We start from the raw sequence: 22,807 nt of genomic DNA, 5'->3' as shown, positions 1-22,807 counted from the left end.
GTGAAGGACGGCTGGGCACCGAACGCTGGGCCCCCTGCCGTGGGCTTCGCTTGTTAGAACCGTGGGCCAGGGCACGGCCCAGCAGTGCAGAGCTCCTCATGCACGCGCAGGCGTCTGTTGACAAGGGCACACCCCGCGTGGAAAACTGACCAGGGCCTCTCAGCTGAGAAGCACAACTTGGCAGCGTAAGGATGAGGACTCTGGTTTAGAGAGCCCAGCCAGCCTCGTCAAAATGTGTTAAATAGTTAGCTATAAATATGATAAAAGTCCCAAAGAAAATACGCAGCCGCAGCCTAGCCTGTGATTTGTGCAGTGTGGGCATTGGCAGGGGGAGCAGGGAAGGAGGGCTTGGATGGAGGAGGGAGAGCACTTTAAATACCTTCTCCTGTGGTGGGAGGAGGTGAGAGACGCTCTTGACATTAATAATCTGAGGAAGGTCATCAGTTCTGTTGTAAAAACTTAAATAGTTTTAAAGGGGTGTGTGTGTATGTTCGTCACTCAGTCATGTCTGACTCTTTGCGACCCCGTGGACTGCAGCCCGCCAGGCTCCTCTGTCCGTGGGATTCTCCAGGCAAGAACACTGGAATGGGTTGCCATTGTCTTCTCCAAGTTTTAAAGGTAGTTTCTGGTAAAACTGAAAGGGTTCATGTCTTTCTGAATCACTAAAAAACACAAAACCAAAATGTCACCCCTCTTGTAAAAGACAATAAAGGAGCTAGTAAAGATGGCGCTAACAGCATAACAATTAGAAAGTACTCTGTCTTCTCCTTTTAAAAGCAAATGATTCTTTAGGTTGTGTTAAAAAAAAAATCTGACCAAGTACTGATCACAGGAACCCAGTTTTCTCTTTTGTACACGCAATGAAAAATTATGACCCAGAAAGAGTAAAAATAAAGCAGTTTCAAGAAGATGATAAACAATGCAAAGTAACAATATTAAAATAAAAATAGAATTGCATACCTAAGGCAAAAGTGGTAGAAGATCACTTATTTTGGTAAAAACTAACAATCATATTGTTATATACCACATAATTCTGAAATAAACTATGATTAAAGTAATGATAAAATCATATGCTAATATAGCATTTACATGAGTTAAAGTATGTTGTTTATTTGCCAATGGATGAAATTTTCCCCTAATACTTCTTTTCGTTATTTTAACTTAATTTCACTGTTCAAAGGCAGTTGTTTGTATATAGCCAGTCCTTTGAAATTTATTGACACTAACTTTGTGGCCCAACAGATGGTCCGTTTTTACAAATGTTCCTTGTGTGCAGTTGTGTTTTCTACATCAGTAAGTCCTCACTGCGGTATTTTTGTTTGTTTTTTTTCTTTTTTGTTTCTGCTTTTGTGTCTGCTCCATCTGTCAGTTTCTGTTGAACACTCTGACCATGAATGTAGACGTCTTGTGTTGTGTGTGGTTTTGTGTATTTTTGCCTTATGCGTTTTGAGGCTATGTCATTGGGTGCATTTAGGGTTTTATCATTATAACAGGACCTTTACTAATTCTTTTCATTTTCAAGCCTACTTGTTTGACATGTTATTTTTCATACTTTCAAGCTTCATTTGGAGTGTCTCTCTTGTAGGCAGCATTATTTGGGTTTTTATTCAGTGTTGTACTGTTTCAGTACGAGAGTCCAGTCTGTTTACATTTACTGTGATTACCATATTTAGACGCATTTTCCCCATCTTTTGTGCTGTTTGTCTCACTTTTTGTTTCCTTTCTCCTTTTTCATTGATGAGTCTCTCCTTCCCACAGTTCTGTTTATCCCCTCTACCAGTTTGGAAATATGTGCTCTTCTGCATGTTCTTTTAGTGATTACCCCTCAAATTTTAATCTTAATTGATGTACATAAAATGTGTCAAGCTAAAACTTCTTGAAATAATAGGAAATGTCAGAAACCCAATTAGGTAGTGTGACTTCTCACTATCAGTCCCTGATTAATCATGGTGAAAGTCACCACATCACAACATCTGAACAAAGAAAGTTGATAGAATTTGTGTATGTAGAATTTATATACAAATATGTATTGTGTTTCTCTATAGAGAGGATTTTATGCTCTGTAAAGGGGGACTCTGCTTTCTTTCCTGTTGTCCATGCTGCTACTGCTGCTAAGGCGCTTCAGTCATGTCCGACTCTGTGCGACCCCATAGATGGCAGCCCACCAGGCTCCCCCGTCCCTGGGATTCTCCAGGCAAGAACACTGGAGTGGGTTGCCATTTCCTTCTCCAATGCATGAAAATGAAAAGTGAAAGGGAAGTCGCTCAGTCGTGTCCGACTCTTTGTGACCCCATGGACCGCAGCCCACCAGGCTCCCCCGTCCATGGGATTTTCCAGGCAAGAGTACTGGAGTGGGGTGCCATCGCCTTCTCTGCCTGTTGACAATAGGATATTTAAAAAATCTGCTGGCATTCCAGACTGGCTTGTCCCACCCACACATGGGGCGAAGAGGTGAAGTATGAAGGGCGAAGGGCGCTGCGGATGGGGAGCTGCCGCAGCTCTGCTGATAAAGATCGGAGACCATTTATCTGAGAAGGAAACCAGTGGTAGACCTGTGAGTTGGTTCTTTGAAACGAAAGCAAAATAAACTACCCTCTGGCGAATGTAATCTGGGGGGAAGGGAACAAAGTGCAGTGATAAGGGGCCTAGAGCAGCGGACGTGGGAGTCATCAGGTTCCAGCACCCATGAAGGAATGCCAGTGAGTCTCAGCATCTCAGTACACCTTTTGATTTTTCAGAAAAAAATTTAAATTACACAAATTTAAATCTCAAGATATTTTAGAAAGAATAGCCACAGAACAACTTGAAAAAGTAAATTTTATTTCCAAAGGAAAAATTTGTCAAGGACTATGTAATTTCCGTATATAAGAAAGTGTCAAAGCTAGAAAAAGATGGACGTTATCTCAGTTCATTTTTTTTTTATTGTGGTAAGAAAGACACATACGCAACTTACATCATTATCATTTTTAGTGTACAGTTCAAGTAGTGTTGAGTATATTCACGTTAGGAAACAGATCTCCAGAACTTTCTTTTTTTTTTTTTTTATTTTTTAAAATTTTTTATTTTTTTTTAAATTTTAAAATCTTTAATTCTTACATGCCTTCCCAAACATGAACCCCCCTCCCACCTCCCTCCTCACAACATCTCTCTGGGTCATCCCCAAAGAACTTTCAAACATTTTCCTTTTTTAAAAACCAGCACATTGGATTCCAAAATTGAATATTATCAGTAGATCCATAAAAGTTCTTTCTTAAAATTACTGATGAAAGAATTATCTATAAAAGAATTCTAGCTGGGATGTGTAGAGTTAAAGGGCCGTTTTGTGTCGGGAGGTGGCCAGGGAGACACCCTGTCCTCCACGCAGACGCCTGGTCTCTGCAGGTGAAGGGACAGGAGACATGGAGCCCAGGAGCTGGGTGTCCCCTGTGCACCCTGCTAGGGCCTCGATTCAGACAGACTCACCGTGAAGATGCACCTTTGGAACAGTTGGGAAGATGTGATGTAAACGAATTCATTAGAGCTAAGTGAATGGTGTCAGGTGTGGTCATGGTGCCATGATTACGTTTTAAAAAGAGCAGCATTGTCTTTTAGGCTTGTGTACTGAAGTATTTCTCCCGGCAGTCTTGATTCCAGCTTGTGCTTCTTCCAGCCCAGCGTTTCTCATGATGTACTCTGCATAGAAGTTAAATAAGCAGGGTGACGATATACAGCCTTGACATACTCCTTTTCCTATTTGGAACCAGTCTGTTGTTCCATGTCCAGTTCTAACTGTTGCTTCCTGACCTGCATACAGGTTTCTGAAGAGGCAGGTTAGGTGGTCTGGTATTCACCAGCCTTATGGCAGAAAGTGAAGAGGAGCTGAAGAGCCTCTTGATGAAAGTGAAAGAGGAGAGTGAAAAGGCTGGCTTAAAGCTCAATATTCAGAAAACGAAGATCATGGCATCTGGTCCCATCACTTCATGGGAAGTAGATGGGGAAACAGTGGAAACAGTGTCAGACTTTATTTTTGGGGGCTCCAAAATCACTGCAGATGGTGATTGCAGCCATGAAATTAAAAGATGCTTACTCCTTGGAAGAAAAGTTATGACCAACCTAGACAGCATATTAAAAAGCAGAGACATTAGTTTGCCAACAAAGGTCCGTCTAGTCTAAGGCTATGGTTTTTCCAGTGGTCATGTATGGATGTAAGAGCTGGACTGTGAAGAAAGCTGAGTGCCGAAGAATTGATGCTTTTAAAGTGTGGTGGTGGAGAAGACTCTTGAAGGTCCCTTGGACTGCAAGGAGATCCAACCAGTCCATTCTGAAGGAGATCAGCCCTGGGATTTCTTTGGAAGGAATGATGCTAAAGCTGAAACTCCAGTACTTTGGCCACCTCATGCGAAGAGTTGACTCATTGGAAAAGACTCTATGCTGGGAGGGATTGGGGGCAGGAGGAGAAGGGGACGACCGAGGATGAGATGGCTGGATGGCATCACCGATTCAATGGACGTGAGTCTGAGTGAACTCTGGGAGTTGGTGATGGACAGGGAGGCTTGGTGTGCTGCGATTCATGGGGTCGCAAAGAGTTGGACATGACTGAGTGACTGAACTGACTGACTGACTGAAGTATTTGTGAGTGGAATAATTTGATGTCTGAAATTTACTTTTCAAAAGCAAAAAAAGGTGGAGATTAAATAACAGGTGGATGATCAGCCTCATTCTACTAGTCTCCTTGTCTTACCAATGGAAGAAAATACTCTTATTTTTGGAAGTAAATTGAATAAAACCCATGTTTGCCTTAAGAACAAGAAATTAGAGAGGAATAGGATTTTGTTTGGATTGTGGAGAATAGCTGCCTCCTACCTGTCCTGCAGGAAGCCACTGAGGTGCAAGGGGACGCTTATCTTGGGACAGGAGAGCCCACGGCTGTAGCGGTCCCCTGGGGGCTAGAGGTCTTTCATGGGGCAGCCATGTTAGAGTGGATGCGTGATCATTTTGCCAAGTGTAAGAAATGTGTAGAAATAAGTTTCTTGAATAGCTCACAATTGTTGACTAGAAAAATGTCATCGTACGAGGTCTCTTTCAAAATATAAAGTTTGTGTGAAGTAGCATGAGACACCTTTGGTAAGAAGCCTACGAAGATGACCACGCAGGGGTGTGGTGAAGCTGCAGGGTCGTGGCAGGCCGGGTGCGAAGGTGCTTGTGTCCAGCTCTAGCCAGCATGGGTGCGATTCCAGGGAAAAGCCCAGTGGTGATTTTTCAGTGTGACCAAACGTCCCTGTCAGGTCTGCAAGTGCGTCCTAGAGTTGCACAGTCTGACCACACCGGGCACTGCGGGGATGTAGGTAGACGCTGTGGGTACTCAGGTAGGCGCTGCGGGGATGCAAGTGGAGACTAGGGACTCAGGCAGACACCGCGGGGACGCAGGCAGACACCACGGGGACACAGTAGACACTGGGGAAGCAGGCAGACACCGCGGGGACGCAGGCAGACACCGCGGGGACGCAGGCAGACACCACGGGGACGCAGGCAGACACCGGGGACACAGTAGACACTGGGGAAGCAGGCAGACACCACAGGGATGCAGGTAGACAGGACCTTGAGGCAGAATCCAGGCCGGCAGGGCCAGGGAGAAATTGGCACACCTGAAAAATAAGGAAATTTCTTTTGTGACTACATTTATATAAATGACCGACACAGGTACGTGTCTGTGAGTGCACAGGAATTTTTACTGGCAGAGACCTGGGCTGTAGCTTCTGGGAGAACCAACAGAGGCGGTCCACAGACCCGGGGGAAGGGGCTGCGATGGCCCCGCCGTGCTGTGGGGAGGCGGCCACCCAGCCGGCACCCTGTCCCCTGTCCCTCTGACTCCCCTCCCTCCTGGATTCTGCCTCGGGGAGCAGGTGGCGAGGAAAGAGTGCAGGAAAAGCTTCGTTTAGAAGGATACTCCTGACCCTGACTAGCCTGCCGGCGCAGTGCTGCTAGATCAGCGGATAACTTACTAGTCTTGATGTAATAGTCTTGATATTTAAGTGATACATACAAAGCTGTTCAATCACATGATGAATAAACGACCCCGTGGACTGCAGCCCGCCAGGCTCCTCTGTCCGTGGGATTCTCCAGGCAAGAACACTGGAATGGGTTGCCATTGTCTTCTCCAAGTTTTAAAGGTAGTTTCTGGTAAAACTGAAAGGGTTCATGTCTTTCTGAATCACTAAAAAACACAAAACCAAAATGTCACCCCTCTTGTAAAAGACAATAAAGGAGCTAGTAAAGATGGCGCTAACAGCATAACAATTAGAAAGTACTCTGTCTTCTCCTTTTAAAAGCAAATGATTCTTTAGGTTGTGTTAAAAAAAAAATCTGACCAAGTACTGATCACAGGAACCCAGTTTTCTCTTTTGTACACGCAATGAAAAATTATGACCCAGAAAGAGTAAAAATAAAGCAGTTTCAAGAAGATGATAAACAATGCAAAGTAACAATATTAAAATAAAAATAGAATTGCATACCTAAGGCAAAAGTGGTAGAAGATCACTTATTTTGGTAAAAACTAACAATCATATTGTTATATACCACATAATTCTGAAATAAACTATGATTAAAGTAATGATAAAATCATATGCTAATATAGCATTTACATGAGTTAAAGTATGTTGTTTATTTGCCAATGGATGAAATTTTCCCCTAATACTTCTTTTCGTTATTTTAACTTAATTTCACTGTTCAAAGGCAGTTGTTTGTATATAGCCAGTCCTTTGAAATTTATTGACACTAACTTTGTGGCCCAACAGATGGTCCGTTTTTACAAATGTTCCTTGTGTGCAGTTGTGTTTTCTACATCAGTAAGTCCTCACTGCGGTATTTTTGTTTGTTTTTTTCTTTTTTGTTTCTGCTTTTGTGTCTGCTCCATCTGTCAGTTTCTGTTGAACACTCTGACCATGAATGTAGACGTCTTGTGTTGTGTGTGGTTTTGTGTATTTTTGCCTTATGCGTTTTGAGGCTATGTCATTGGGTGCATTTAGGGTTTTATCATTATAACAGGACCTTTACTAATTCTTTTCATTTTCAAGCCTACTTGTTTGACATGTTATTTTTCATACTTTCAAGCTTCATTTGGAGTGTCTCTCTTGTAGGCAGCATTATTTGGGTTTTTATTCAGTGTTGTACTGTTTCAGTACGAGAGTCCAGTCTGTTTACATTTACTGTGATTACCATATTTAGACGCATTTTCCCCATCTTTTGTGCTGTTTGTCTCACTTTTTGTTTCCTTTCTCCTTTTTCATTGATGAGTCTCTCCTTCCCACAGTTCTGTTTATCCCCTCTACCAGTTTGGAAATATGTGCTCTTCTGCATGTTCTTTTAGTGATTACCCCTCAAATTTTAATCTTAATTGATGTACATAAAATGTGTCAAGCTAAAACTTCTTGAAATAATAGGAAATGTCAGAAACCCAATTAGGTAGTGTGACTTCTCACTATCAGTCCCTGATTAATCATGGTGAAAGTCACCACATCACAACATCTGAACAAAGAAAGTTGATAGAATTTGTGTATGTAGAATTTATATACAAATATGTATTGTGTTTCTCTATAGAGAGGATTTTATGCTCTGTAAAGGGGGACTCTGCTTTCTTTCCTGTTGTCCATGCTGCTACTGCTGCTAAGGCGCTTCAGTCATGTCCGACTCTGTGCGACCCCATAGATGGCAGCCCACCAGGCTCCCCCGTCCCTGGGATTCTCCAGGCAAGAACACTGGAGTGGGTTGCCATTTCCTTCTCCAATGCATGAAAATGAAAAGTGAAAGGGAAGTCGCTCAGTCGTGTCCGACTCTTTGTGACCCCATGGACCGCAGCCCACCAGGCTCCCCCGTCCATGGGATTTTCCAGGCAAGAGTACTGGAGTGGGGTGCCATCGCCTTCTCTGCCTGTTGACAATAGGATATTTAAAAAATCTGCTGGCATTCCAGACTGGCTTGTCCCACCCACACATGGGGCGAAGAGGTGAAGTATGAAGGGCGAAGGGCGCTGCGGATGGGGAGCTGCCGCAGCTCTGCTGATAAAGATCGGAGACCATTTATCTGAGAAGGAAACCAGTGGTAGACCTGTGAGTTGGTTCTTTGAAACGAAAGCAAAATAAACTACCCTCTGGCGAATGTAATCTGGGGGGAAGGGAACAAAGTGCAGTGATAAGGGGCCTAGAGCAGCGGACGTGGGAGTCATCAGGTTCCAGCACCCATGAAGGAATGCCAGTGAGTCTCAGCATCTCAGTACACCTTTTGATTTTTCAGAAAAAAATTTAAATTACACAAATTTAAATCTCAAGATATTTTAGAAAGAATAGCCACAGAACAACTTGAAAAAGTAAATTTTATTTCCAAAGGAAAAATTTGTCAAGGACTATGTAATTTCCGTATATAAGAAAGTGTCAAAGCTAGAAAAAGATGGACGTTATCTCAGTTCATTTTTTTTTTATTGTGGTAAGAAAGACACATACGCAACTTACATCATTATCATTTTTAGTGTACAGTTCAAGTAGTGTTGAGTATATTCACGTTAGGAAACAGATCTCCAGAACTTTCTTTTTTTTTTTTTATTTTTTAAAATTTTTTATTTTTTTTTAAATTTTAAAATCTTTAATTCTTACATGCCTTCCCAAACATGAACCCCCCTCCCACCTCCCTCCTCACAACATCTCTCTGGGTCATCCCCAAAGAACTTTCAAACATTTTCCTTTTTTAAAAACCAGCACATTGGATTCCAAAATTGAATATTATCAGTAGATCCATAAAAGTTCTTTCTTAAAATTACTGATGAAAGAATTATCTATAAAAGAATTCTAGCTGGGATGTGTAGAGTTAAAGGGCCGTTTTGTGTCGGGAGGTGGCCAGGGAGACACCCTGTCCTCCACGCAGACGCCTGGTCTCTGCAGGTGAAGGGACAGGAGACATGGAGCCCAGGAGCTGGGTGTCCCCTGTGCACCCTGCTAGGGCCTCGATTCAGACAGACTCACCGTGAAGATGCACCTTTGGAACAGTTGGGAAGATGTGATGTAAACGAATTCATTAGAGCTAAGTGAATGGTGTCAGGTGTGGTCATGGTGCCATGATTACGTTTTAAAAAGAGCAGCATTGTCTTTTAGGCTTGTGTACTGAAGTATTTCTCCCGGCAGTCTTGATTCCAGCTTGTGCTTCTTCCAGCCCAGCGTTTCTCATGATGTACTCTGCATAGAAGTTAAATAAGCAGGGTGACGATATACAGCCTTGACATACTCCTTTTCCTATTTGGAACCAGTCTGTTGTTCCATGTCCAGTTCTAACTGTTGCTTCCTGACCTGCATACAGGTTTCTGAAGAGGCAGGTTAGGTGGTCTGGTATTCACCAGCCTTATGGCAGAAAGTGAAGAGGAGCTGAAGAGCCTCTTGATGAAAGTGAAAGAGGAGAGTGAAAAGGCTGGCTTAAAGCTCAATATTCAGAAAACGAAGATCATGGCATCTGGTCCCATCACTTCATGGGAAGTAGATGGGGAAACAGTGGAAACAGTGTCAGACTTTATTTTTGGGGGCTCCAAAATCACTGCAGATGGTGATTGCAGCCATGAAATTAAAAGATGCTTACTCCTTGGAAGAAAAGTTATGACCAACCTAGACAGCATATTAAAAAGCAGAGACATTAGTTTGCCAACAAAGGTCCGTCTAGTCTAAGGCTATGGTTTTTCCAGTGGTCATGTATGGATGTAAGAGCTGGACTGTGAAGAAAGCTGAGTGCCGAAGAATTGATGCTTTTAAAGTGTGGTGGTGGAGAAGACTCTTGAAGGTCCCTTGGACTGCAAGGAGATCCAACCAGTCCATTCTGAAGGAGATCAGCCCTGGGATTTCTTTGGAAGGAATGATGCTAAAGCTGAAACTCCAGTACTTTGGCCACCTCATGCGAAGAGTTGACTCATTGGAAAAGACTCTATGCTGGGAGGGATTGGGGGCAGGAGGAGAAGGGGACGACCGAGGATGAGATGGCTGGATGGCATCACCGATTCAATGGACGTGAGTCTGAGTGAACTCTGGGAGTTGGTGATGGACAGGGAGGCTTGGTGTGCTGCGATTCATGGGGTCGCAAAGAGTTGGACATGACTGAGTGACTGAACTGACTGACTGACTGAAGTATTTGTGAGTGGAATAATTTGATGTCTGAAATTTACTTTTCAAAAGCAAAAAAAGGTGGAGATTAAATAACAGGTGGATGATCAGCCTCATTCTACTAGTCTCCTTGTCTTACCAATGGAAGAAAATACTCTTATTTTTGGAAGTAAATTGAATAAAACCCATGTTTGCCTTAAGAACAAGAAATTAGAGAGGAATAGGATTTTGTTTGGATTGTGGAGAATAGCTGCCTCCTACCTGTCCTGCAGGAAGCCACTGAGGTGCAAGGGGACGCTTATCTTGGGACAGGAGAGCCCACGGCTGTAGCGGTCCCCTGGGGGCTAGAGGTCTTTCATGGGGCAGCCATGTTAGAGTGGATGCGTGATCATTTTGCCAAGTGTAAGAAATGTGTAGAAATAAGTTTCTTGAATAGCTCACAATTGTTGACTAGAAAAATGTCATCGTACGAGGTCTCTTTCAAAATATAAAGTTTGTGTGAAGTAGCATGAGACACCTTTGGTAAGAAGCCTACGAAGATGACCACGCAGGGGTGTGGTGAAGCTGCAGGGTCGTGGCAGGCCGGGTGCGAAGGTGCTTGTGTCCAGCTCTAGCCAGCATGGGTGCGATTCCAGGGAAAAGCCCAGTGGTGATTTTTCAGTGTGACCAAACGTCCCTGTCAGGTCTGCAAGTGCGTCCTAGAGTTGCACAGTCTGACCACACCGGGCACTGCGGGGATGTAGGTAGACGCTGTGGGTACTCAGGTAGGCGCTGCGGGGATGCAAGTGGAGACTAGGGACTCAGGCAGACACCGCGGGGACGCAGGCAGACACCACGGGGACACAGTAGACACTGGGGAAGCAGGCAGACACCGCGGGGACGCAGGCAGACACCGCGGGGACGCAGGCAGACACCACGGGGACGCAGGCAGACACCGGGGACACAGTAGACACTGGGGAAGCAGGCAGACACCACAGGGATGCAGGTAGACAGGACCTTGAGGCAGAATCCAGGCCGGCAGGGCCAGGGAGAAATTGGCACACCTGAAAAATAAGGAAATTTCTTTTGTGACTACATTTATATAAATGACCGACACAGGTACGTGTCTGTGAGTGCACAGGAATTTTTACTGGCAGAGACCTGGGCTGTAGCTTCTGGGAGAACCAACAGAGGCGGTCCACAGACCCGGGGGAAGGGGCTGCGATGGCCCCGCCGTGCTGTGGGGAGGCGGCCACCCAGCCGGCACCCTGTCCCCTGTCCCTCTGACTCCCCTCCCTCCTGGATTCTGCCTCGGGGAGCAGGTGGCGAGGAAAGAGTGCAGGAAAAGCTTCGTTTAGAAGGATACTCCTGACCCTGACTAGCCTGCCGGCGCAGTGCTGCTAGATCAGCGGATAACTTACTAGTCTTGATGTAATAGTCTTGATATTTAAGTGATACATACAAAGCTGTTCAATCACATGATGAATAAACGTTATAAAATGAAAAAAAAGCCAGAATATGAAAATGGTTGCTTATCTCTGCAAACCCATTCTTAAAAGGCATTAGAAATGAGGATCCATCCAAGACTGGAACTCGAGGAGGAGGACGAGGACGGGCCTTTTTGCGGCCGCGCCCGTCTGTGGCAGGGGCGAGGCCTGGGCAAACAGGGGTCTGACTCGCTCCATTTCCCCCTCCCCCACAGAACGTGATGCTGGATCTTTCCAAGCGCAGCCGCAGTGGTAAATTCCGCCTGGTGACCAAGTTCAAGAAGGAGAAGAACAACAAGAACAGAGCAGCGCGCTGCAGCCTGGGTGCCCCGGGTACCTGCCCCCTGCCCTTCCCCTGGTCACCCCGGGCCCCTGGTGTGCACTGCCGCACCCCGGCGTGGCGACCCGTGCCACTCTCTGCCCTGACCCTGCTCCTGTGCGGATGCTGGGGCACAGGCTCCAAGCCGCCTGCCTGTGCTCGATGGGGGTGTGAGGTGGGGAAGAGACCGCAGAGATGACAAGACACTCAGAGACACACTGGACCCTGTGCCTGCTTCCTTGAGGGGCTGCCTGGCCCCCATTAATCAGTCCACTGATCATGGCCCTGCCCTGGGAGCCTGGGCCCTCATGGTATGGGCTAGGAAATCAACGGAAAGTGACCCTAAGTGATGCTTCTCTCTTGGGCCACTGAATCGGGGCTTAGAATCTCCATACGAAGTGTTGGCCCTGAGCATGGCCCAGGCTCCCAGGTGCTGGGCAGCCCCAAGCCTGGATTCAAAGGCGGGGGGGGGGGCATTTGCTGCCAGTAAGGGTAGCTCCCTTTGATTTTTCTTCGCATGTTAGTCCAGAAATTGGGTTCTTTGAATCATGGTGGCTCTGACTCCATGTAATCTCTGCGAGTCTCCGTTCTTGCTGCAGGCCAGAAGTGCACAGACCCCGCTTGAAGGGTGAGGGGATCTGGCCTCAGCTGCCGACAGGCCCACCTGTCCCTCCTGGGGTGAGGCTGCCGGCCCCGGCAGGAACAGATACCAGCTGGCCTCGCTCATGCCCCTCTGAGGGTGGCGGTCCACCTTCTTTCTGCAATGGCCTGGGATGGCGCCTGGGGCCGGGTGGTGGGTGCCTGCTGCTGGGGCTACTTGGGGTGCTTGTGGCCGGGGAATGTTGGGGTGCCTGTTGCCGGGGCTGCTGGGGGTGCTTGTGGCCAGGGAATGTTGGGGTGCCTGCTGCCGGGGCTGCTGGGGGTGCTTGTGGCCGGGGAATGTTGGGGTGCTGGCCGCTGCCTGCCTGGCGCTGGGCTCTGGGCACTCACTGTGCCCGCGCTTTCCCGTCTCTGACAGTGCACCTCTGGGGCACAGAGGAGGTGGCTGCCTGGTTGGAGCACCTCAGTCTCTGTGAGTATAAGGACATCTTCACGCGGCACGACATCCGGGGCTCTGAGCTCCTACACCTGGAGCGGAGGGACCTCAAGGTACTTCCACACGCCTCCTGGGCAAGCACACCTGTGCTCCCTGCGGCCCTGGGGTCCCCCCAAGACCTGGCCGCGCCCCAGCGCCAGCAGTCTCCTCACTGTTCTTCTCAGGCAGCGGGGCAACGACGTCGGGGGGAGGGAGGGGTGTGACAGGTAGCGGCCCCTGGGCTGTGGTGTCTCAGCCATCGCAGCCAGAGCCAGGGCAGACGCCGCAGGGAGCCGCGCTCTCAGCCTCGCTGCGCGGTGAATCACGTCGGGGTGAAGGGGAAGCTGCTGTCTGGGGTTCCCTCCCGGCTCGGGGAGGGCAGCTCGGGCCCCTCTGGGTGCACCCCAGGAGGCTGCGAGGTCACCTGGACGGGGCCGGGCGGCTGGCCTGCCTCCAGGCACCACCAGGGTGCCCAGCACTTGCTCGGGTTACCCTGGACTGAGTCCAGGGAACCAGGCGGGGCGCGCGCCCGCGGGTGGTGGTTTGGGGGCACCAGTCATCGCGGCCGCACCCCCTCATGCCCCCTCCCTCGGTGGGGCCGCGGGGCGCCCGGGCCTGAGCGCCGCCCTCTCCCCGCAGGACCTCGGCGTGACCAAGGTGGGCCACATGAAGCGGATCCTGTGCGGCATCAAGGAGCTGAGCCGCGGCGCTCCCGCTGCCGCCGCCGCCGAGGCCTAGCCTCCGCCTTCTCGGCCTGCGTCCCCCGCGCTCCCCGCGACTGAGCCGGCTCGGCGGCCCCTCATGGTGCTACTCCCGCCGCTCGGCCCGGCGCCCCGGGGCCGGACCCACAACACAGCTACCTGCCGCCCGCGCCGCCCCTCCCGGGCCTGCTCCCCGCCCGCGCGGATCCCGCCGGGCGCCCCGCGTCTCTGAGCCCCCGGCCTTCCGGGCCCGGGCAGTCACCACCTGGGCTGGGGAGCCACGGTTCCGGGGCCGCGGGGTCCCCGCCGTCCCCAGGACGCCTGGCCTGTCGTCCCCCGCGCACCGAGGCGGGCCCGTGTTTCTGTGTGGAGGGGCTTCCTGGGCTACGGGGTGGGGGTGGCGGGGCTCTGCCTTGAGTGACCAGGGGTGGCGGCGCTGCCGAGCTGGGAGCGCTTCCCGGGCGGCATCCGGCCCTCACCGCCTCGGCTGCTTTCTCGCTTTGCTCGCCCGCGGGGCACCGGCCCGCCCAGCACGCGCCCTGCCGGCGGCTCCTACCCGCGCGCAGGCTCCCCCTGGCGGCCGGCCCCGGGCGCTGAGCTCGGCCCGCGCTCTGGCCCTGGGAGGTGAGCTGGCGCTGTCTCCTTCCCGCCCCAGGGGTCCCGCGCCGCGGAACCGCTGTGCTGGGAGCGGGGAGGCGGCGAGAACCCGGGCTCCAGAAGGCACCGGGTTTCCGAGGGGGAGCCCGGGGTGGGCGCCTGGGGGTCTGAGGTTCTCAGGACTCAACCGCACGGGCGGGGACCCACCCCAGCCCTCCGCGCCCTCTCATGGGAAAGCCATCAGTTTAGGTGAAGCGTGGTGTTTAAAAAGTAATGTCCGTGATTAGAGCAACACTGTTTACCTAAAACCGTTTTCTGAGTGTAGTGAGTGAGAGTGAGCGGAGTAAACATGAGCGTTGCATGAAGCCTGTCTGCGGGGCAGCGTCCCTGCTGCCGCTGCCTCGTGTCTCTCGCTGCACGTGGGGCTGGCTGCCCTTCTGTCCTGTCCCCACCCCTCCTATGCGGCTGTCCCTGGGGGTCCCTGGGGTCTCCTGGTCCTGTCAGTGTAGAGGGAGGTAGGAAGGATCCCTGGCGACTTGGAGAAAAGGTTTTGTGCCCTCCGGTGGGGCTTCCCCTCGTATTTATGATCCTAACTTATACAGTGCCCACCGTGGAAGCAAATGCCTCCTGTATTGCTATGTACATATCCACATCTGGGGTTGTAAATACAGTTGTTCTGTGTATAAATAAAACAGGCCTGTTTTTGATCTTCCATCGTCAGATTTCTTATCATTCTTTCGTGATTTGATGTAAAATATCAGTTGCCAAAAAATCTTTCCAAACTGGATTCAGAATTGTTTTTCAGCCACGCTGAACATAGGTTGAATTGGTGGTGGCTGAAAAGCAAAGTGGAATGAATAGCATTGTATTATTCAGGGTGTGGGTTCTAGGATCTGTTGAATTAATTCATCAAGGTGGTGGGGCTGGGAAGCACTGAGGCTCTCATGCTTAATCACATGTAGCTTCAGCCCAGCCTCCTGAGGTCATCTTAGCTAATGTTCTAGCCTATGTCTTTTATATAAAACTGCAAACTGGAGCTCTCCTATTCATCTCTATTACAAGGGAGCTGCCTCTTCAAGCTCAAAGTCACTTTGTGACCCCTGTTTCCTGGGTGAGGGATGGGGACTGGCATCATGGAGTTGGAAACTGGGCTGGCAGGGTACCATAGGGCTGTGTGGGTTCTGAGTGTGTAGTTGCCTCCCCAGAAGCTTTCTTCTGTCTCATTTTATGCTTAGTAGAACTTGTTTTGTCTTGCACGCTCCTCCCACATGGCCAGTGCCGAATCAGGCCTCATGGTTACAAAATAGCTGCCACTATTCCAGATATCACATCCAAACATGACCGTGTCCAGGCTAAAGTGTGGGTGAACAGGTGGGTTGGCTCTTGCCTCTTTTTAAGGTAAAAGGAAACTTTTTGGAAAATCTGGCACCCACTGACCTCCCCTGAGGTCTCATTGTCTAGAATTGGACCACACTCATGACTAGAGCAGTGGGTGTGAAAGGAACCGAGCCGTGTCAGTGGTGACCGATCACGATGCTGGCTGACACATTTGTTACTTTATGCTGGGTGCTGGCAGACACGTTATACATATTAACTCACCTATTCCTCTTCTCAGTCCTACGAAGTGGCTATCCACATTTTACAGATTAGGACACAGGATCAGAGAGGCCACAGCTCGCCCCTGCAGCATGTGGCTGGGACAGGAGAGCACACCTCGAGGGCTGAGCTTGCTTGCGTCCCCAGCCTGACCCCAATCTCAGCCCACACGACAGATGGGGAGACAGGGCCTAAGTCACACACAGGCATCCGGGCCCAGGAGCCTGTGGTCCTTCTCGCACGGATGGCAGGAGCCAGGTCTTTGTGGGTTTTTGGGGGGATTTTTTTTGGCCACATGGTGTGTGGGATCTTAGTTCCCTGACCAGGGACTGAACCCATGCAAAGCGGCCCCAGTACCACCACCGTGAAGCCCACCACTGGGGCTGTTTGGGACCTCCGAGGAGAGCCGCCCGCTCGGTCGTGGGGGCCAGTCACCATGGGGGTGGGAGTGCTTAGGGCGTCCTGGTTTTCTGGAAGCGCCGCTGGACTGTGGTGCCCGCCCCGTTGGCACACTTGCTCCAGGCCGCTTTATTTGTCACCTGGCCGCTGACCGTGGAACTGCAAGGCGCCCCCTCCACTGTGTCCACCCCAGCGCGAGGCTGCAGGCAGGAGCCCCTGGGCCTCTGGGTGGAGAGGCTGCTTCTGAGGGTGGGGCCCCTGAGAGCCCCCACGCAGGACTAGAGCTGGTGGCAGGGCAGGCGGGTACCTGCTTTGAGACTGGGCATCGGGCCCAGGGCTTTCATGGGCACCTGAAAGGAGGCCTTGGGCCGACGGTGTAACTCGGCGGGTGCTGGTGGCTCCGCATCCCGGGGGTACGCTGTGGCTGCTTGGGTCCGTGCAAGGCAGCCTGAGCTGGGCTGGGCGCGTCCCTGGGTGTTGCTTGCCGTCACCCTCCCCTCCTCTGCAGACAGCACCCCCCACGGGGCCCACTGTGTCTGTTACCGATGGGGCAGGACCGAGAACGGGCGCAGCAGCCATGTCTCCATCCGCCCAGGCTGCAAGGCCCCGTCCGTCTTCCTTCACCGCTGTCTGTCTGTCCTGGGGGAACCGACCTCTCTAAGCCGTGATTCCGGATTATTCAGGACTTCTGATGCCCTGTCCCTCCTCCTGCCAGGAGAGTGACACAGCTGCATAGATATGTTTTCTCTAACGTAACCACCGTGGGCAGCTGCATTTCTCTGGAAGGAAAAAGAGAACCAGACCACTTCTGGTTTCTTCAAGTACGATTATTCCCATGAGTCTGAGTTTATTTAAAACCAAAACACAGTTCTGTTCTTTTTTTTTCTGTTATTTCTAAAGCAGTACTGAACTGGTCTTTTTTAAATATAAACCCCAGCGACTTAGCATCTGAAGTTCACTTGGGAAGAGGGCCAGAACATGAAGCAGTCAGCACAGAGACAGGAGGTTACAAATGCAAGTTTATTTTTTTCTTTAACAAAATCTTAGCGCTTTCTCCCTGTAGCCCCGCTCCATGCCCTAACTGCAAGGGCAGAAGGAGGGGAGCAGAGACCAGGCGGACACCTGAGGCAGCTCCTGAGGCAGCTCGACCTTTTCCTGTGGTGAGTGACCTCCCTCGAGGCCTCTGGATTCCCGGCTGTTACATTACTGTCGGGTTACAGTGGAACAAAGGGGCACAGGGAACCCTGGACGGGGCACGCGGCCAGCCTCGCTCAGTCCCACGCCAACACTGTGGCATCGTCCCTGCCCACCAGGTGCCCTGGAGAGTTGCCTGGGTCTCCTGAGACAGAGTTGGTGCTGGAGAGCCGGAAGCACTCGCCAAAGTCCAACTTCTTAAAACACAGCTGCTTCCATACTGAACAGCATCAGCACGTAATTCATGAGGCACACATGGATGAGAGGAGGGTTTCTGAGGGCAGTGCTGACGCTGTCGGGGCAGGGGGAGGGGAGAGGAAGGAAAGGCGGCCTTTCACTCCTGTCCTGTCAGCGTCTGGGAGACCAGCTGGGGCGCAGCGACAGTCCCTTGATTCCTCAGGCCGGGGGCGCAGGCGGGGACCCCAGTCCACGCGTGCCATTTTCTTCTTATAACAGTTCAGAGCTACTTCAGTATCAGCGTCAAGAAGGCTGATGCGTGTGTTAGCCGCTCAGTTGTGTCCAACTCTGTGACCCCCATGGACTGTAGCCCACCAGGCTTTGTCCGTGGGATCCTCCAGGCAAGACTACTAGAGTGGGTTGCCATTTCCTTCTCCAAAAAGGCTGATGAAAGTGTGTAAAATCTAGATGATAACTGTACTTAGCAGCACAGTTGCAATAAAGCATCACTGAGATCTGAGGAAGTATTACCTTCTCAGGAGTTCCTGCTTTGGGCTGAGTTAGCCTGAGACAGTGAATCACCCGTGTCCTAAATCCATCAACAGGAACACAGATGGTCTATTTGTCATAAATACCTATTAAACCTTTTAAACTGACAGCTAAGCCATGCCGAATTAAGAAGAGTCTGGGCCCACATTTTCCTTCTCTCCTGTTTTTAATCACAGCTGCCCAGGGCTGGCCCCCAGCCTGCCAGGCCTGTCTGCCGTGACCCCGCCTCCCGGTCGGGCTCCTGGACGGGGAGACACGCGGCCCCGCAGACAGCAGGCCCGCAGCCGTGAGGACCCCCCGACCTCACACGGCACAGCGGGCGCGGGGCGGCCAGTGCCTCGGCAGCACATACCTGACTCAGAGGGCGCCCTGCTGGGAAAGAGAGGGAACATTTTACAATCAGACCTAACAGCCCCAAGGGGAAGGGTGCTGTCTGGGAGCCAGTTTCTGTGACGTGAACTGTTAAAACCTGGGGGGCTGGGTACAGAGCGTCACCTCGACAGTGGGAGGAGTGGGGCGAGTGAGCTTGAACATGCCGCCGCATCCTCACCTGCAGTTAGTGCGGAAGGAGCCGCCTTTCACGTAAAGACGTGCGGGGCGTCGAGTGCAGGGTGAGGGGGCTGGCCAGCCTGTGCCGGCCCCCGGGGGGCGCTCCACAGAGCTGGGAGAAGCGCGGTCACCTGGCCTGAGACGAAAGCCCCCTCTGCTGGTGACAAAGCAGGGCTCTGGAGTCCGTGTCCGCACAGGACAGAGAGCAGCAGGCCTGCTCCTGGGCACCTGGAGTGGGAGCGCCGAGGTCCCATGCCGTCCGGCCCCGCCCGCAGCGCTATCTGAAGCTCCCTACGTGGATGGAGAGAGAAGCTTCTGGTCCACGGGCCCGGGCGGGCGTATCTGCACCAGAGAAGACGTCGCTCCTCTGCGCACGGAGGGCCTCCTGGCTGCGGGGAGAGACACCGGCACGGGTTCACATCCCAGACACCGGGGCCCCAGCAGCTCGAGGAGGGGCTCCCGATTTCACCTCCAACGTTCAGAGTCAAGTGAGAACAGGCGACAGATATTCCCACAACGCCCTGCAGACCAGGGCTCCACGCTGCAGTCAGAGTGTGAGCCCGGAGGTCGCAGCCAGAACCTGCCCATGGCCGAGAACCCTCACTCACCTTTTCCTTTTCCCCAGGGCGAGCTCTTTCTGTTTTTCTCTTCCGATGTCGTCTTGGACGGTACTGAAATCATCATCGTCTTCAACCAGGAGATTCTGCATGGCACAGTAATTACTGAGCAGTGTTTTCAGACATCTTTCTAGCCTACATTTAAGAGATGTATGTAAAAAATAACCTACGGGATATCCAAACTGCCATAAACTAGATTAGTAACGTGAAACAGTCTAGTGCTTGATGAGAACAAACTGAGCTAGGAGCAAGATGAGCTCGAGACGGAGGTGCGGGAGACCTGTCCGAGCAGCCCGAGGTGCAGCAGGCCGCCCAGCCAGTGTGGCCTCGAGGCCGCGTCCTGGCACTGGGCCTCCCGGAGTCTCCCTGGAGCCACCCCGGGGCCCCCTCCACCCTGCCGGGACCCGCAGGCGGTCAGAGACGGGGACTCACCGTCAGGGTTGCCGCCCCCACAGGCCGCTCTGTCCGGGTCTACTGACCGCCTGGGCACACGTGAGCAGAAGGAGAGCCTGTGTCACGAGGCAATGCTGAGGCCTCCCAGGCCCTGGGTTAGGGACACTGGGATTCCCGGCTACGTGCCCCATGGGGATCTGGGGGGGTGAGCGCTGCTTGGGGGCAGTGGCCCTCCCACGCCTGACATGCCAGCTTGAGGGGCTGCAATGGGGCTGGCTCCCTGCTTCTCCACCTCAGGTGGGAAAAGCCTCCCCCACGACAGCCAAGTGCTCCGCTGAGTTCAGTGCGACTGTTTCCATCTTCGTCTTTACAACACAGGAACATGGCCCCCAGCAAGCCCCGGCGTTCTACCTGGTTCTCTGTTAGTGACCGTCCTGTGACTTTTCCACTTACCACTTGCATGTGTGTTCACAGTGACACCTGGGCTCCGCTTTATCTGCTTTAAATGCTGTGTTCTCTACCACCACATCAATACTCTTCCCCCATTTCACGTATCCCCTTTTCTGAGGGTCATTTAAGTTCTTCCCAGTGTTAGTCTTCAATCCAAATCAAAGAGCCCTTAAATGCTCATTTCTGTACACCTCCCCCAACACATGGGTGTTTCAGCAACCCACTCCTGTATTCTTGCCTGGAAAACCCCATGGACAGAGGAGCCTGGTGGGCTACAGTCCATGGGGTTGCAAAGCATTGGACATGACTGAGCGCACATGGACGTGCTTGTGCACACACTTACGTGCACACGGGTGTTTCTATCTAGAGTGGAAGCACCTGGTTGCATCATGTGGGCACCTTTGCTGACTGCTGCCAACTGCCATTTACTTGGCACTGGTGTTTCCTGGTGCCGCCCAGAGTCCCAAGAGTCTGGCCTGGCAGCTCAGGTTTTATCTCACAGGTCCTTGGTTACTGGGAAGCTATCTTTTCACCTGCTTTCTGAGAACTGCCAGGCATTGCTCACTAGGGGAGAGATGGGCAAAGCTTATTTTTTTGTAACTGATTTGCAGAAGACTTTACATATTTGGGATACACTAGTCCTTATTGCTTATATCCTGATATATTCTTTTCCTATTTGTGGCTTGTCTTCTCACTTTGTATCGTTTCCTTTGATGAAAAGAAGCTTTTAATTTAAATGTACAGTTGTCCCTCGGAGTTCACAGTGGACTTACAGACACCAAAATCCTGGGATGCTTGGGACTCAGCTGGCACTCTATATCCACAGTTCCACACCTGTGGGTTCAACCAACTGCAGTTTGTAGTACTCAATGTATTTATTGGAAAAAGAAATTTGTATATAAGTGGACCCAGGCAGTTCAAACCTATGCTGTTCAAGGGTCAACTGCAGTCAATTTATTGACCCTCTTCTTTATGGATTATGTTTTATATTTCTTACTTTAAGAAATCCTTAACCTAAGTCATAAAAATTTTCTTATCTTCTAAAGGTTGAAATGCTTTTCACATTTAAGTCTTCATGTTGATTGTTGTACAGGTGTGAGCAGAGGTGGACAGAGATTTTATGGGGTCCACAGCTTATACAAATTGATCCTCTTTATGAAAATGCAATCAAAATTATGACTATAATTACTGAATAATCCATTTTTAATGCTGCCTCAAATACCTGTCAAGTTTCATTATATGAGTGATTCTGTTCCACTGCTCTATTTCAGTCTTGCCCTGCCCCAAAGCTAGTCGCCACAGCTCTGTAATCAGTCTTAATTCTTGGTACGGCAACACCCTGATCTTGTTCTTTAGCTCTTTAATTTACATGGTTTTTCACTGTGATGATACTGAACTCACAGCTGTGGGACTACTGGTATCTACCATTGTGAGGCCTCTGTTCCCAGAACATGGTATGTGATATGATTCTGTATGTAACTGAAGCTTTAACGTCTCTCAGTATTTCTGTAATACTCTCCAGAAAGGTCTTATAAATCTTTTTGTTGGATGCATTCCCAGGTACTTTGTAATTTTACGTATGTTGATCTTATAACCTTCTGAACTCTCTTAATAGAGCTAATAGCTTATTTGTACAGTCTTTCAAATGTGGAAAAACTGTATTTAAGAACAGTGTTATATATATTTTCCTTTGAGAATTTCTTTTTCCTGTCTTTCAATTTCTGTTTATTTGCTTTTCTTTGTCGGGTGGAAGGTCATATTACATTGGTTACATTTTTTAGTATTGTACAATGAAGAACAGAAGTGGTGATTAAGGGAATACTTATTCCTTAATATAAATTTAAGGGAATACTTATTCCCTAACATAAAAACTTATCTAAGTCAAAAAACAAATTATTAATCAATTTAATAATTTATTAATTCTTAAATTAAGGATTTAAATAATTAACCCATAATACAAAAAATATAATGACAACAAAGTAGGTCTGTCCAAGGAATGCAAGGAAGGCTCAGTGTTGAGAGTATGTTTATGTAATAATATGCCATTACCAGATTAAAGGAGAAAAACCATATGGCTAATTAAACATGCAGAGAAAGCAGAGAAAAAAATATAATATTAAAAATCCAGTGCTCATTCATTATTTAAAAAAAAAAGAACTTAAGAGTAAACTAGGAATGAAAGAAATGTCTTAACCTAATATAAGTACCTGCATAAAACCTAAAGCAGCACACTTAGTGATAAAACTTCAAAAGCATTTTCATTCAAGTCAGACCCAAATTTAGGTTTTGGTATTGTGGTTCCACTGGCCTCATCAAACGAGTTGTCTCGTTTTCCCTGCTTCCCCCTCACTTCGTGAAACAATTTATCTAAAATGGGATTGTCGATGCTTTGAAGACTTGAGTGTGCTTATCTGTGCTCTTCTCCTGCAGAGGTTTCCTCTGCTCTTACAACTACACCACCTTCTCTCTCTTCCCAGCTCCAGGCCCTCCGTTTCTTCTCCCTGCTTAAGTTCTCTGCCAGCTTCACTGCGGCTTGCTCTGATATCAGCACTAGGGAGTTTTGCCGTGGCGGAGAGAAGTTAGTAACACTTGTCTATACAATCATTTGATTCTGGT

At 49.8% G+C, this 22,807-nt stretch overlaps 2 protein-coding genes across 9 annotated transcripts in view; one reads left to right on the top strand and one right to left on the bottom strand.

Moving 5' to 3' along the window:
* DGKD (diacylglycerol kinase delta) overlaps positions 1 to 14,981 on the top strand; it is a 114,741-nt gene extending 99,760 nt beyond the window's left edge. For 2 of the 3 annotated variants that reach the window (XM_018041036.1, XM_018041050.1), the window contains 3 exons: positions 11,791 to 11,908; positions 12,913 to 13,043; positions 13,609 to 14,981. In XM_018041036.1, the coding sequence (XP_017896525.1) occupies positions 11,791 to 11,908; positions 12,913 to 13,043; positions 13,609 to 13,707 (348 nt within the window). In that variant the 3' untranslated portion in view covers positions 13,708 to 14,981. The remainder of the gene's footprint in view (positions 1 to 11,790; positions 11,909 to 12,912; positions 13,044 to 13,608) is intronic. The other variant, XM_018041043.1, reaches the window with a different exon arrangement.
* USP40 (ubiquitin specific peptidase 40) overlaps positions 17,269 to 22,807 on the bottom strand; it is an 82,608-nt gene continuing 77,069 nt past the window's right edge. For 5 of the 6 annotated variants that reach the window (XR_001295553.2, XR_001295550.2, XM_018041002.1 and 2 more), the window contains 2 exons: positions 19,340 to 19,434; positions 17,269 to 19,120 (listed from right to left, as the gene is read on the bottom strand). Coding sequence is in view for 4 of the 6 variants with exons in the window: in XM_018041002.1 (XP_017896491.1) it covers positions 19,009 to 19,120; positions 19,340 to 19,434 (207 nt within the window). In the remaining 2 variants the exon portion in view is untranslated. Of the gene's footprint in view, positions 19,121 to 19,339; positions 19,484 to 22,807 lie in introns of those variants that run through there. The other variant, XM_013963023.2, reaches the window with a different exon arrangement.

This window comes from Capra hircus, chromosome 3, assembly GCF_001704415.2.
Source record: "Capra hircus breed San Clemente chromosome 3, ASM170441v1, whole genome shotgun sequence".
NCBI classification, from domain to species: Eukaryota; Metazoa; Chordata; class Mammalia; order Artiodactyla; family Bovidae; genus Capra; species Capra hircus.
Note: the sequence above shows the minus strand (reverse complement) of the source record. Positions and strands in the feature narration are given on the sequence as shown.